We start from the raw sequence: 15,812 nt of genomic DNA, 5'->3' as shown, positions 1-15,812 counted from the left end.
ACATTGTGCATGCGTGTTCGTTTCAGAATGGGCAAGCATAGAAACCCAACATGGCCATGAGCCTCACTGCCCCTTATAGGTGTCCCTTTGGCAGGAGCATACATCTGGCTGATTGGTTGGGTCTGTTGGCCTACTTCTTCCCCATACTGGGCCTTCTATCCCTCCATGGTGTAACTGTGACTTTGAAGAAGACCGAACCTTTCTCCCTACTCTTTCCTTTGCTCCTTAGTACTCTCCTTTTTCTACATATCAGATGGGACAAAATAGTTCGCCCTTGCAGGTGAGCTGTATGTGCATCCTCAAGCTTTTGGGTACCAGGATTGACAGCCTACATCACTTCAAGATCCGGGTCTCATGGCTTTCACAGAGAGGCAGAAAGGGATCACATATGGCTCCAGATTCAGCTGGCCTCCTGCTCTTTAAGGGCTCGAGTGTGCTAAAACTGAGAGTGACATATATCTCCCTGATTTGGAGTTGCCCCTAAGATTTACAGAGAGAGAAAAGCACAGAAGGAAGAGTGTCCATAACCTTTGCCAGCACTGGTGCCTGCACTCCTGCTGCTCCTGGCTGATGGTGTCTGTCAGTCTGTCGCTCAGACCTCCGTGGATGCTGCTGGCCTCCTCAACTCAAGCCTAGCAGTTCTAGTAGAGCCCCCCAGCTCTGCTCCAGCTAATCTTCAAAGCTGAGCTCCTGTTCACAATGGCTTCATCCTGCCCCTACCCATTAGCGAGGGTGGTGTTCCCTTAATGAGCTAGTCCCCTGCCTTGGCTGGCGCCGAGCTGGTCACACCTGTTTGCCATCAGGGCTGTCTGGGCCCAGCCCAAGCACTGGGCTGCAGGTGGTGGGGCTGGATGAGGGGTGGGTAGGGAGGGCCGGGTTCCTTATGCTTTGTGCCCTATGCTTTTGTGGGGGGGGGGGAGTTTCCTGTACCCCTCTTCCTCCCACACTCTTTTCTTTCTAAGTGGAGGAAGGCTCTCTGCTTTCTTTTTTGTTATTTAGAAGGAGTAGGAAGGGAACTTGAGAAATACCCCATCTTTTCTAACTCCTGCCTGGATGGAGTAGCAAGGAGCTAGTCAGGCATCTTTGAGGAGGGTTTGATGTTCTGTTTTGATGACCCTAGGGGCCCAGTGTGATGAGAGCAGTGTCACATGGTGAATGCTGAAGACGGAGCCCCTCTCTAGCCCTAGGTCTGATAGTACTTGGAAACTGATTATATCCCTCAGTTTAGAGCCCATGGCAGGGCTGGGGGCCCTTCCTTAAAGGGGGCCCCTTACGTTCGTGAAGCTGAAGGAAGTTTTGATTTGGTTGAAAAAATCTCATTCCTTTTTATGGCCTGGACATAATTGGCTCTTTTCTATTGGCCATCGGTGATGTCATTCCGACCCTCATAAAGAAGGGGAAATCACACCTGTGGACTCGGTGCATAAAATTTCATTGGGCAACAGTAATAAGCATGGCCAGATGATGTTTGGGCAGTTGAGGAGCTCTGTGCCCAGTGATTCCAGCTGCATGGAGACCTGGGCACCATAAACCTGCCTGCACGTTCATGCCCGCAGGCTAGTCCAGGGCCCACTGCCAGTGGCTCTTTTCCTGGGATCAGTATCTGGTGGGAACTCAGTATTCAGACCCTTTGTGCCAGGGGGACTTTTGCCCTTTTACTTTCCAAATTAGTGGAACCGTGTACCCACTGGTACCCACTGATCCTAGCCTTAGGCTCCTAAGAACCTTGGACCCAGGTATGACCTTGAGCAGTAACCACCATGCTGTCTGCCTCTCTAAAGCCCCAAACCTTGCCTTTCCAGGGACTGTAAAGAACTCTGAGCGCATGTGCATGACTGATGCCTTGTACAGTCAGAAGGCTGAGATCCCATTTCTAGTTCTCCCTTGGATTGTTGTGTGATCGAGCAAATCCTTTTCTTCTTTGGACATCAGTGTCCTATTTTATGTAGGAGATGGCTACTACTCTGACCTACCTTTCTCACAGGGTTTCTCTTGGTGTTCTCTAAGCTGGGTAGGGTTCTGTCTTAGAAATGTGTAGCTGTCTTCCCGTGAAACTCCCATCTGGAATTTCAAGTTCTGGCATATGGCTCTGTGGCTCTGTGAAGATGGGCCTGGACCTGCTACATTTCTACTGCTCATGTCCTGGAGTCACAGGGCTAGGACCACCCACAAACTGGAGGACTCAACAACCTGAATGCCTGTGAGTCTGCAAACTTTATGTGTATCTGCAAGTGACTAGAGCCTGGGTGAGAATTATAGTCCCATCCTCCTGTGCTTTAGTCAGTCATGGGATACAGATAGCACTCAGGGTTGCTGCTGAGCCATATCTGAGGCTGACTATCCAGCCTGACAGTCTGTCTAGTCTGTCTTAGATGTAGCCCCTCTGGTACAGATCCTCCCCCTAGAAGATCAGGCAAGATCCTACTGTGCTAGACCCTTCCTACCTGGGTAGAAATGTCTACCTTTGAAATCTTGCTGAAGAGGGAGCCTCCTACCCACCCTGCTGCCAGGGCTAGCCCAGCCAATAGTACTCCTGATCCATGTCATCTAAAAGAATGGGGACACTGGGAATGGCTAAGGGTGAATATGATAGGTGGCCCGATTCTTGCTTTTTCCTGGCCAGACCTCTTGACCTGTTCCTTTGCAGATTCTGCTGCTTCTGGTTGCCCCCTTCACTCACAGGCCTTAATGTGATTTTTCAAAAATAGCTGAGCTCAGCAAGCATTTTCACAAATAACAAGATAAGAACACAAAAGAAAAATTGAAGGAAATAAGAAAGTTATCCAAACAATATAGTTCTCCTTAGGCAACCACATTTTAGCTCCTAAGGCTATCTTTCATCTTTCAAAAACCTTGCTGGGGCGCCTGGGTGGCTCAGTCAGTTGGGCATCCGACTTCGGCTTGGGTCATGATCTCGTGGTCTGTGAGTTCAAGCCCCGCATCAGGCTCTGTGCTGACAGTTCGGAGCCTGGAGCCTGCTTCGAATTCTGTGTCTCCCGCTCTCTCTCTGACCGTCCCCTACTCATGTTTGGTCTCTCTCTCTCTCTCTCTCAAAAATAAACAAACATTAAAAAATTTTAGAATTGAGGGAGTCCAAAATTAGAGCTGGCTGGTGCATGTAGTGGGTTCCATGTGTGTGACAGTGGTCTTGATTTCCATTTTAGCTCAGTAGAACTTATGAGACATTAATCTGGGCCATCTCCCAGCATACTCTTCCCTGCTCTCTCATCTACTCTCATGGCTTTAATTTCATTTAAATTACATTAATGATTCAGCAATTTATATCTCCAATCCAGACCTCTCCTCAAAGTGGATATCCAGCTGCCCCTTTAGATGTCATCCCACTGCCACATGTCTCCTAAACACTTTGAACTCAGTAGATATTGAGTGCTTGCCATGTGCCATGCATGTATGTAAAACTGCATTCCCAAACTTGTGCCTCCTTCTGTGGTATTTGGAGGTGAAGTAGTAAGCAGTCACTGTGATTTAGGCAGAGAATTTAAAAACAGTAATAAAAATGATGATTAAATACTGGTCTGCTCTGGGTGTCAGATATCCTCTCTATGCCCCTGCCTCATTCTTTGTGTCTGATTCTGAGTAGAATGAAACCAGCCAAGCCATAAGCCTTTGAATTGGGCTCTACCACTTCTCATTGGGCCTTGCATCCCACTTGATGGCCAAGGCCTCCTTTATGTCTCTTCTATCTGTTCCTTGCTTGTTACCTCTACAGCTGTTGTCTAGTCTCTGAGTTACTACCCAGCTTTTTTAGTGTATTGTTTTTGCTGGCCCCAGAAAAATCTATGTAAATCACAACTATTCAGAGCCTCTCTATTGCCTATGGCCAAGCTTAGCAAGAAAGTTCTGTGATCTTTCCTAGCTAATATTTTTGGTATCTTCCTCCATCTTTTCACGTACCCCAGTGCTCCAACTTAAGGCTGTTTAGTCTATTTCTTTTATTGTCCATTCCATTGAACAAATTGTGAGCCCCTTATAGGCAGTGGCTAAGTCTTAACTTTTTGAGCTTTAAGTGCCTGTTTATTATTAAACATCAGTAAATGGTTGAATGGATTTATGTGGGTAAACATTATATCTAGAGGGAAAGACCATTTATAAATTATAATTTAAAGAAAAAATAACAGGCTCTTGGGTTAAATTCTGAGCTCTTATCCTTTTGCATGGTTTGCTGTATCTGCAGAAAGCCTATTGCTAGAGACTTAAGGGTGAACTGAAGCCCCTGTCTAGCCAGCTCCACGTGTTCCTTTTCTCTTTCCTCTTGTCTTATATCCCTGCCTCTCTGTTGTAACAAAACAGCTACAAACTGGTGCATTGGAAAGAACATAGGCTTTGGGGTGAGACAGACCTGGGTTCGTTTCTTGGCACTGTCATTTTTTAGCTTTGGGACCTTAGGTAACCCCTCTGAATCTCATTTTCTCATCTGTAAAATGTAGGCAACAATAGCTACCTCATAACGTCGTTCTGAAGAATCATGTGAAACTGTAAGTAAGATCCTTAGCATATTGTAGGCCATCAGAAAATAGTAGCTGCTTGTATTTTGAATAGAGTCTCCCAAGTTTTCACATTTAGATCTGGAGCCCAGTGTCTAGGGTGCTAGAGGTGGGGAGCCTTTCTTGGGCAGGGTAGGACCCGTGACTAATGGGGTAGCCTTCTGAGGTCTATTTGCATTTCCTAGATTCAGACTCCATGCCTGGGACAATGGATGTGCCCAACTTGTTCTCTTTTCCCTTTCTTGTAGGCTCCCAGGTCAGTGCCAGTACTTGGGCTTGCCAGTGGCGGACTACTTCAAGCAGTGGATTAATCTGAAAAAGGTACTGTGTTCTGAGCCCCACTCTGGTGCTTCCTCTGGGTTTCCTGTGCATCAGATCCTGTCCCCTCTTGCTTTCTTTACACATCTCTATTCTTCTCTTTTTGTTGTCATCGCTTTCCTTTTCTTTCTGTTCTTCTCTTTTCTCAACGTCCTTCCTTCCTCTTCCCTAGTTAACATGCACTGTAAGGTTGTGGGCCCTTTCTGGGAGTGGGGAGTTGCTTGGGGACCAGGCCGAGGGGTAGAGTATGATACTGCCCAATGTGGTGTCATCCAGGTATGCAGAGAAGTCCCAGTGAAGGGAATTTTCCAGATTCTTGCTCAAAACTAAATCACTGAGATAAGCTACATTTCCTTTAGGAGAGATGTGGCACTAGCTAAGCCTTTGGGAAAGTATACTTATTTGATGTGGTCATGAGTATGGTCTCTGACCCTCCTGACTGGCCCTGGTATCTCCATGTGGTTGAGAGGTAGAGTTGGTTCAGGCTGGCTGTGGTCCTGCCTAGCCCTGGCAGAGCCTTGGTCATGTGAGAAGGACTGTGCACAATAGAGCCCAGTTCCCTTTGAATTTGAGGAAGGAGACTGACACTAATACAACACCAAGTATCTGGGGAGTGGGTGCTGGGGCTGTGGGCTGGGAGAAACCCTGTGTAGCTATGAAGTTGGGGCCTGGCAGAGGTTGAATTACCCAGAAAACTACTTTCCTAGTGTGTGCTACACTAGGTAAGCAGAAGAAAGAAGGTACAGGAATAGACTCCCAAGATCTCTGCTCTGTTGGCATCCTTTCTCCAGGAGGCCCAGTACACTAGGGAGACTCACACCCATAAATCCTTCTGATGTAAGGACAACAGCCCTGAACGCCTCAGGGACCCCATGTTGCTGGTTAGCTTAGTGACTCCCAGGAAATCAGAGAAGAGAGAACACACCAGAGATCAGAGCAGTGGCTCCCAGGGGGCCTTAGAGAAGAGAGAAGCCAGTGAAGGGTAAAACTAGGTATTGTGAGGATTTGGGTCTTGAACTGGGCATTCAAGGAAGGTGGAATATGGGTCTGAAGAGGAGAGAAGACTTTCCAGCAGGAGGAACAGCATTCTTTTGGTGTGTGTATGGGCTGGAGCTAAGTGAGCATGTGGAGGAACAGTAGAAGAGAATGACCTTGGACTTAGTTCCATAGGTCTCAGGGCAGCCATTCTTTGTGGCAACATTGTGAACTCCTTTGCTTTCCCCTGGTACTCAGGTCCTTCACACCTGGTCCTTGGCTTGTTTGTATTTTGACACTTACCCACCTCTCCAGCTGATGTCTCTTGGGCCTGAGCAGCAGCTACTTACTAACTTCCATCTTTGTCTGAAGTGCCCCTTAGTCATTTTCATTGGGCACATTCCCTCTTCTTGAAGATTCAGCTCAGGTATCACCTCTTCTGGGAAGCTCAGCAGTCAGTCTTTTATCTTGAGACTCCTTGACCCTTTGGATACCTGTGATCTTTGAGTGTTGAAACTGAGTCCAAATATGTTTCCTTGTAGACATGTCCATCTGGAGCATAGAGACTGAGGCTGGCTCCTTTCTGTGTCTGCAGTAGCCAGGTCAGTGGTGGGTACAGAGTATGTGCTCAGTGAATAGTTGCTGGCTGGCTGACTGATCTTTGAGAGCTGGCTCCACAGAGGCCCTCTCATGCAGGGCTTGGCGGGCTATGCATGAAGGTGTGGCTAGGCCTGTGCTCCTGAAGATAGCATGCCAGCTGTCAGAGTGCATCTGAGGCTGCTTGCTGGCCTCAGCAAATGCAATGTGAAGGCCCGGCCAGGCGAGGCAGGCGCTGACCTGAACAATTGCTCTGTGAAGTTCACTAGACTTTTTGGTGTCTGGATAGCTCCCTGCCTCCAGGTTCCTTGGCAGAGAGGCAGGAAAACAGCCGACCCGTGTGTTAACATTGCCACTCAGGGCTACCTTGATGCTGCTGGGGTTGGAGGCAGGCTGTCCTGAGCCTGTTCCGCTTGGTTCTCTGCCAGACTGTGCTGAGCCATAGAGGGGGAAATGGGTACAAGTGGAAACTGGACTCTGTTCCCAGTTGGCCTTGTGATTGCTTCTTGGTAGGTCAACTGAGCAGGTCTAGGAAAAATAAGAGTGGCATGAGGAGAGTGGCAATAGAGGGGTCTAACCCCTTCTCAGCCCTCTAGCCATATCATGTTCCATCTGTGCCACAGGATCCAGCACGAAAGATGACTTAATTACAAACTCTGGGCCAGTCCTTGTGAGCATCCATTCAGGACAGAGAGGCTGCATGTCTGACCTTTATACTACATGAGTTAGTACAGGCCACACAAAGATTCCTGCTCCCTTAAAAAGAGTAACAATAAGAGTAAGCCAGAGAGGGCATTGCCAGGGTTGCATGGGTACTGTGCAGTGTATTATTCTATGCTTTCTTTCCCCCTGTGTGACCCAGGCCCTGGCTGTCTACAGGGCCCTCTCCTGTACTTGATCTTACTCTTTCCTCCCTACTTTCCTTCCTTCCCCTCTCCTGCTCAACTCCAATAGCGGAACTTTGCTCATGGAAAAAGTAGGGACGGTCTTGGTCACCAAGACTTGCCCAGTGAGTGAACTGGGACTGAATTCACTATCCCCATTTCCGAAGGCCTCTCCTGTCCAGAAATGGTGTGCATTGCATCAGGAAAGAACAGTTTTTCAGCAGCCAGGTTTCCACATCTCCCTCCTCCACCTACTTCCCCTGTAGCAGAGTGGAGCAAGCCAATGTTTGCTGACATTTGGAGTGTCATTGAATGATCTTATACTCTTATTGAACTGTCAGCTTAGAGAAGACTTGGGGCCCTGCTCCCAGCTCCCTCCAGGAGGTCAGAGCTGTCACTGAGGAGCCAGAAGAATACACACACACATACACACACACGCATGCACGCATGCATAAACATACACATGTTTACTCATGTGAATGAATATACCCAAGGAGGCATACCCAAAATTGTATGTATGTTTCCATTCATACAAATGGGTGTGTATATATATTCACATAGTCACCTTCAGAAATACATGGCAATATACACAGGTACAAATACACTTATACATTCCTATTCATAAAGCATTAAGACACATGCATATGTATATATAAACATACCCATCTTCATCAGTAAACACATATTCTTGAGTGCCCTCTGTGTTCTAGGTACTGTACCAGGCCTGGAGATATAACAGAAAAGATGGATATTAAATAATTCTAATTGTGTTGTAAGTCCTGAGTCGTGTTATCATTTGATAAGGGGGCCTGATTTAGGGGGTCACAGTCAGAGAATGGTTTCCTGAGGAAGGGTGTCTCAGCTGAGATCTGAAGGATGAGTAGGAATTAGCTAAGCATGTGGCAAGGCCCTGAGATAAGGAGAAGCCTGGCAGCTTCATGGGACTAGAATGTAAGTGCCATGAGAATGGAGAATTTTTGTCTCCTCTGTTCACTGTTCTGTCCTGATCACTTTTTTTAATGTTTATTTATTTATTTTGAGAGAGAGAGAGTGCACGCAAGTGGTGGTGGGTCAGAGAGAGAATCCCAACAGGCTCTGTGCTATCAGCACAGTGCCCAACATAGGGCTCGAACCCACAAACTGTGAGATCGTGACCTGAGCTGAAGTCAGGAGTCAGATGCTTAACTGACTGAGCCACTCAGGCACCCCTGTCCTCATCACTTTGAAAAGTTCCTGGCACACAGTAGATGTTTAATCATTATTTGTTGAATGAATGATAGTCTGGAGCATAGTGAGCGTGAGGAAGAGAGGAGAGTTGCATGGGATGAAACTAGAGGAGGAGGCAGGGGCTTGTAGGTCACACTTTAGATTTTGATCCTTATCCTTAGGGTAATGGGAAACTATTAAAAGACACTAAACATAAGAAAGGTATCATCTGATTTGCATTTTGAAAAAGCTCTTTCTGGATACAGTATAGAGAGCGCTAAGAGTTGATATGGGGGGATCAGTACTGGTTTCTCTTAATGGGGTTATAGTTGGCATGTTAGGATGGCAAATCATTGTATGGGCAACATTGCTGAGCTTGTAGCATCTCTGTTCCCCCAGTTCACTGAATGCTAGTAGTGCCTTTCACCAAGTCATTGTGACAACCAAAAACATTCCCTCCCTGCCATGTACACATACATTTCCAGGGGCCTAGACAGGGGTGGGAATGGGGAGGCACTGTCCCCTAGTTGAGAACCACAGAATTAGACCATTGCTATATAGTCCAGGTGAAAGTTGATAATTATTGGGATTAAACTTATAGCAGTGGAAATGTAGAGACATGGATTGATTTTACAGTGTTAAATGGTATAGTCAGTTCTGCTATAGTGCAACATAGACCTTTTTAAGAATCACCATGCTATGAAAAGTTGTAAGAAAAAGTTGCAATAAAAATGGGGTTAGGAGCATAATACTCAGAAACTTCATCAGTGACATATGAAAAAGATAGGAATCTAAAAAAAATGGTAGCATAATTTTACACATGTTAAATCGTTAAGAAATACATAAATACTACGATAAATATGGCACTCTACCTTGAAAAAACCCTGAGGTTTGCTTGGCAGTGGGCATGAGAAAGGTTGCAACTTGGGAGTTATTATGAAGTGGTGGAAAGAGAGTTCTCTGGAATCAGTTGGAAAGTTGTAGCCAGATGGATGCAGTGTATAATACATGTGGCAGTCTAGGAAGCTGCTATCTGTTTGAAGTGTAAGCATGTGTATATTTTGCATATTCTTACACAGCTCTCTTTAGTTGGGTATACTTTCCTGTGTTTATAGCGTATGGACAAAATCACACATAAACAAATGCAAAATTTGCATTATGCTCAACTGTTTACTAATACATTGCATTGGAGTGAATTTGCTCTTTTAAAACCAGTATTATAGCAAAACTGACTATACAGTAGATACAAAATGGTGATTGATTGGCTGTGAAAGTTGATGATGGAGGAGGAAACCACAGTGACTCTAAGGTTTATGATTTGAGGAACTGGATGAATTGGAATGAATGTACTGATGTCATGGAAGAAGGAGAAGTTTATAGATTAAAAGAGAAGATGAATTGGGACATGCAGAGTTTAGATGCTTTTCAGACATTCTTGTGAAGCTGTTGAGGAGGTAGTTGAATATAAAGATACGGGATTCAGGGATAAGGTCTGGCTAAGAGGTACAGATTCAGGGGATCTCTTGGTGGATGAGTGATCATTGAAGCCATGGGAGTGGAGTATACAGGGTGAGAAGAGAGCAAAGCCAAGAATGAGCACTGAGAGATACCTACACTTGATAGATAGAGGAGGAAGAATCAGACATAGAGAAGAAGGAGTGGTCACCGATAGCAGTGGTAAAAGTTCTTGTTTATTGATCGCGTCTTGTGTGCTAGACCTGTATTGTCCGGTATAATTGCCACATTTTTCATTTTATTTCAGTTTCATTAACTTAAATGTAACTTCACTTTCTTGAAGTACTTTGAAGTATGTTTAGAACAACCTGGGTTGGTGAATTTACGTTTTCAACTGTTAACTGTTTAAAATCTAAATACAGATCTAGTATTTCTGATGATGATTTAGCATTTGAATTGAGATGTATTGTAAGTGTCAATTGCACACTTAAATACACAACAGTTCATTAATTTTTATACTGATTACTTGTTGAAATGATTATCTGTTATTTGCATATCTCTATTTTTTACGTTTAAGGTTGAGAAAACAGGCACGTAGTGTTGATGAAACTTGCTCAGTGTCCCACGACATGGCAGAGGTAGAACTTAAATTTAGTTTTGCCTGACTCTTTGTGCTAAGGAGAGTAAACAGGGTAAAAAGGAGAGAGTAAAGAGTGATAGAGAAGAGGTAGACCAGGAGAGTGTGGTGCCACAGAAACCACAGAAAGAAAGAGTTTTCAGGACAAGGGGACTGGTCATCTCTCGGAGAGCCGCATAACAGAAAGACTGAAATACAAGCACCAGACTGAGACACAAGGACCTTGGTGACCTTGGTGAAAACGCTTGATGGTGTAAGAGGGACAGGAGCCAAATTGGAGTGAATTGGGGAGTAAATGAGGTGACAGAGAAATTTTAACCTTTTTAGAAATGTGGCTTTGAAGGAGAGAGAAAGGACAAGAACCATGAGGGGGCAAGTGTGGGGTTGAGGCAGGTGACACGTTTTAAGATGGGAGACATGTGCTTGTTTGTAGGCACTATTAGGAAAGTTTGAAGATATAGGAGTGAGAGATGTTGAGAGAAGATGGGATGGAGAAAACGGTGGTATGGAAACTGGCTGTCTGCAGGAGGAAGGACCCCCTTGTCTTGTGAGGGGGAAGGAGAAGATGGATGCGGTAGATGCAGAAGGTTGGCAGATTTGATGGCAAGTTGAAGTATTTCCCATCTGATGGCTTTTATTTTTCTCTGTGAAGTAGATGAGTCATTTGCTGGTAACTAATAACAGAGGACTGGGAAGGCTTGTAGAAAGTCAGAAGGATTGCTGTAGTTTTAGTAAAGGAAAGAAGTGTGAGCCGACTTGAGAAGTATAGTAGGATTTCTAGGCAGTGTTGAGAGTCCCGTCTAGGTTGATGGCATTAATTCCTAGTGGAACCACTCCGTTCAGTTGTAGGACTTTTCTTTAGCAGAGCTCCGCTGCCTGTCTGTAGGGATGCCGAGAGCATACATTTAGATTCATCCAGGGTGGAGACTTTCCCAAGAAGTGTGATGAAAGGAACAAAGGAGTTGTTGAAGATACTGCCAGGATGAACTATGAGATCTCAGCTGGATGCCGAGGAAAGAGAAAATAGCAGGGGGCCTGACGGATATGGAAAAAGTAGCTGGGTCCCTGTACCACGACGAGGAAAGGTGTATCAGGTGTAGTCGAGCATGCCACATGGAAAGATAGGAGATTATGATTAGAGTAGGCTATCTGAATTAGTGATTTCAGAGATGGGGCAGTTCTTGGTGTTGGCAGGTTCCAAGGTGTGCCCGTGGGAGTGAGTAACTAAGATTGGGTGGAGGAAAATGTTAGTGCAAATAAGAGGTCAAGAAATGGGTAACTCAGATGAGACTTCCATAAGGAAGTGAGTATGTGTATACACACATGCACGCATAATGTATACATTCTCACTGCATATGCATGGACACATAGGGATAAGTATATATACAAATATATGCCTCCACGTATACATATATAGTTCATGCGCATTCAGACCAAACCATGCAAGTGCATGCATATACATACAGTCACATTTGGTCTGGAATTCCCCCCGGGCCTGTTCAGGTGGGCTTTTGGGAAAGCAGGCAGACAGTCTTAGGAGGATTCTGAGTCAGTCCTGGCAGACAGGGCTCAGGCAGTCATGCTCAGAAGTTGTAGGGAGGCGTCACCTAGAATTTAACAGACTCGGATATACCAGGTATGGTGCTTGCTGCTCTACTTTTCCTCTGCCATCTGTGCTATCTACCTGGTTGTCATTTCTGGGTGCTCTGAAGAGGATGGGGTGGGGACCAGCTGTGAAAGAGAGAATAAGGAGGAGGAGACCTTCTTGGATCCCTCCAAAAAGGAGAAGCATTCCTCCAAGAAGCATTTCTGTCTCCCCCACCCCCCTCCCCTGAGAGCAGACAGCAGGAAAAACTGCTGAAGGGAAGGTTGGTGTCTACGATTGAGTGCGACTTTTCCTGACCTTGGAGCATTCAGAGTCCCAATCAGTGCAGTAATAAATTAAGGGCTTATGGAGGAATAAATTCTTGGCCTTAATGAAGTTCTTTGCTGGGGGCCATAGGCAGGTCAGCAGGTCGGGATGATGCAGATTGGAGGCTCCAGCGAGTGGGCTCAGTCAGCTGGGAAGCCATCAGGAGTGAACAGATCTGAAAGTCTGTTGGTCAGGTCACTATTTTGGAGCCAAGGGGATAAAGCTGGTCAAGTTATAGGCAGCTTGACAGAGGCTAGGACTCTTTATGGAATGGTGGCTACATGGTGCCAGCTGCAGAACCCCTCCATTGGGGCTATTCAGAAGCTAATTTGCAAAAAACAAGAACAAAAAACCCCCGAAAACCAAGAGAGGGGTGTGGAGGTCTGGAGTCCCTACAAGGTGTTTGTTTTTATTTTGGAGGGCGAGAGGGCTGTAACAAGACACATGCTTCCGGACCAGTAATGGTCAGAACCAGACAGACCATGGCCAGGTCTTTGGCATCATCCAAAGTACAGAGCATTGTCCATGGGACAATTATGGGCCGCTATCCTAGTGGGAGAGCCCGCTCTCAGCCAGGTAGATCAGGGCCTCTAGCTGTCTTTGGGAAGAAATATGTGTACAGAGGACAGGACACAGAGCACCAGGTATAAATGAGGGAGAGGTGAGGACACAAGCATGGGACAAAGAGAGGTGAGTGGGAGAGCAGCCTGGAGTGCTTGCTGCTGGATTTGATGCTCAGGTCCTGGAGGGGCTTGTCTTGGGGGCTAGAGGCACCTAGATTGTAGAGCCAAAACTAGAACCCAGGCCTCAAGACTTCACATCCTGAGCTCTTTCTCCTTTCTTCTTCCCCTCTGCAACATCTGCCCTTGGGAATGAGCTCTTGGGATATAGTTAGGGTAGCAGGGGGAATAGTGCTGTATTTGGAATCAGGGGCAGCTGGAGCTAGAGAGAATGTCTCCTTTCTTATCTCCCTGCCCCCATGGTGTAGTGCCCTGCCTGGCTTTTCCTTTAAATATGTCTTACAGCTGTCTGAACTCTGAAATTTCTTTCACTCCTTCCCTCGCCTTGTTAACATGTGTTGCCTTTGGGGTAATCAGGGAAAAAATATTATGTCCTTTTACAATTACCGGGTTTTGGAATATTAAAATGTCTCGCTGCATCGGCACTGTTATTTTGATTGGTATTCTAACCTTTGACTAGCCCATAAAGCGCGCCGCTCCTGAAGCCAATATTGCAGGACTGAAATTTAATTCCGAAATGATTCCAGATAATAGGGAGACAGATAATATATGCATGAAGGATATTATGTTTGGACTAACTGCAGCAGGGCCAGGGCTGGGGAGCTGAATAATAGCCCAGAGTGAGTTATAATCTGTGGGACAGAAATGCCTTACTGTCAGGGCCAGGAGAGGAACTCTTAAATCAAAGGCACAGGAAAGGGTGGGATTGCAGTGTGCTTGTTTTGACAGGAAGAGCACTGGAGCCAAGTGGGTAGGTATGGAAGGCTGTGGCCCATCCCTTCTCTTGAGCAAAGTACCCAAGGCCCTGAATGAAGTATCTCACTGCAGCATCCCTATCTTTGTATCTCCTGTCCCTCTAACATTCTGACCATATCAAACTTCTTGCCATTCTTCAAGTATACTCTTCAAAGGGACTGTTTTGCTTCCCTTTGCTCATTCTGTTGCCTTTGCTTACATTGCCTTCCCCCCCTTTTTTTGGTGTGTTGGGAAAACTCCTGTTCATCCTTCAAAACCCTCTTCTGTGAAGGCTTCTCTGACGTTCTCCCACCCCTGGTAGAAATAGTCAATCACCTTTGTATGGTTTCAGTACTTTTTATAATGAGTGTATCACATCCACTTGTAATTATCTGCTTCCATGTTTGTATTTCCTGCTAAAGTGAACTCTTTGGGGTATACATGGCATCTATCTCTGTATTTCGAGTACTCAGCACTGGACTTGGCACACACTAGGTATCAACAAGAACCAACTGAACTCACACTGAATACAGGGCTGGACTAATGAGCTCCAGAGTCCAGATGCCTATTCCCCTGCCAGATTTCTCAAACAAATAGGCTTAAGGAAGTTAAGTAACTCGCCCAAGGGCACGTAGCCAGGAAGAGGTAAAGCTAGGATTTGAACCCTACTAGGAGTATTCTTTTCCCCAGACCATATATCTTAGGCAGGTGGGCAGTGAAGGAGTTGGAGGCCAGGGTTGGAAAGACAGAAACCCACTAACCTGACTCCTTCCTTTCATAGCTCAGGACTTGAGTCCTCTTTGCTAGAGATGGCATTGGTTCTTAACATTCATGTGTCACAAGTCCTGGGGTATTGTGCCTCCTGTTACTGCTAATGACCTTTGGACAATTATTCCACACAAAGACACTTCTCTACTGTGCATTTGTAACTAAGGATCAGGAAAGTACCTTAAGAAAGGTGCCTACTTGTGGTTTCGGAGAGCTCTTAGGGAGGTAGGCAGGCAGAGTACATGGAGCTCTTAGTTATGTCAGAAAACTTCACAGACATTCCCTTCCCCCTTCAGCACTTGGTGGAACTTGGGTTTGGGTGTTTAGAGGTAAGATAAGGGAAGTACATAATAGAAAAGCTGCAGTGAATTTGGTTGGCTTTCAAGTGGATTTGTATTTTGTTAATTACAACACTATCTGCATAAACCTGCGTAAATTAGTGGTATGGCTATATGTGAGATATGCCCTTCACTTAGTCTTCAGGTGGTGCTTGGTGTGTCCACCGGCCCCTGGGGATGTAGCTCATAGGCTGGAGACCATTAATGCAAGAGAGAGAACTTTAGAACCAGACGAGTCTGGCTCAAACTTCTAACATTGCTACCAACTAAGCTGTGTGACCTGGAGCAAATTCCTTAACCTCTCTGAACCTACAAAAGATCTGACTAATACCCGACACACAGAATGTAGACTCTGGAGTCCAGGAGGCATGATTTAGAATCTTGACTGCATTTAACTGGCTGTGGGGTTTTGGGAAAGTTACTTCTTTCAGCTTCAGTATCATTCTTTGTAGAACAGGAAAAACAGTACCCATTCTTAGAGTTGTCTTGGGCCTCTGCTCTTCCCCTGTCCTCGTACTGACCACCAGGACTGATGTGACTAGGCTATAGGGGTGAAGGAGAGAGGAGTGCAAGGTAGATATAGAAGACTTTGTGTGTAGGAGCTAGGAAAAAGAGGCTCCCCCAGCAGAATTTGCGTGAGCACCAGTGAGGAAGAGCCTCATGCCATCTGTGGACTAGCTTACCCTTAGTGTGAAGGTAGTGAGCAGAGTTGACCATCTCATGTTCTTGACTCCAGCTGCCA

General features: G+C 45.8%; 1 protein-coding gene across 8 annotated transcripts in view; it reads left to right on the top strand.

The window, feature by feature from the left end:
* The window catches only part of ERI3 (ERI1 exoribonuclease family member 3), a 127,731-nt gene that overhangs the window by 60,717 nt on the left and 51,202 nt on the right, over positions 1-15,812 (top strand). For all 8 annotated transcript variants that reach the window (XM_042996908.1, XM_015535368.2, XM_042996910.1 and 5 more), the window contains one exon: positions 4,754-4,826. In XM_042996908.1, coding sequence (XP_042852842.1) covers positions 4,754-4,826 — 73 coding nt within the window. The remainder of the gene's footprint in view (positions 1-4,753; positions 4,827-15,812) is intronic.

Source organism: Panthera tigris, chromosome C1, assembly GCF_018350195.1.
Source record: "Panthera tigris isolate Pti1 chromosome C1, P.tigris_Pti1_mat1.1, whole genome shotgun sequence".
Taxonomy (NCBI): Eukaryota; Metazoa; Chordata; class Mammalia; order Carnivora; family Felidae; genus Panthera; species Panthera tigris.
This window is presented reverse-complemented; position numbering and strand designations above follow the sequence as displayed.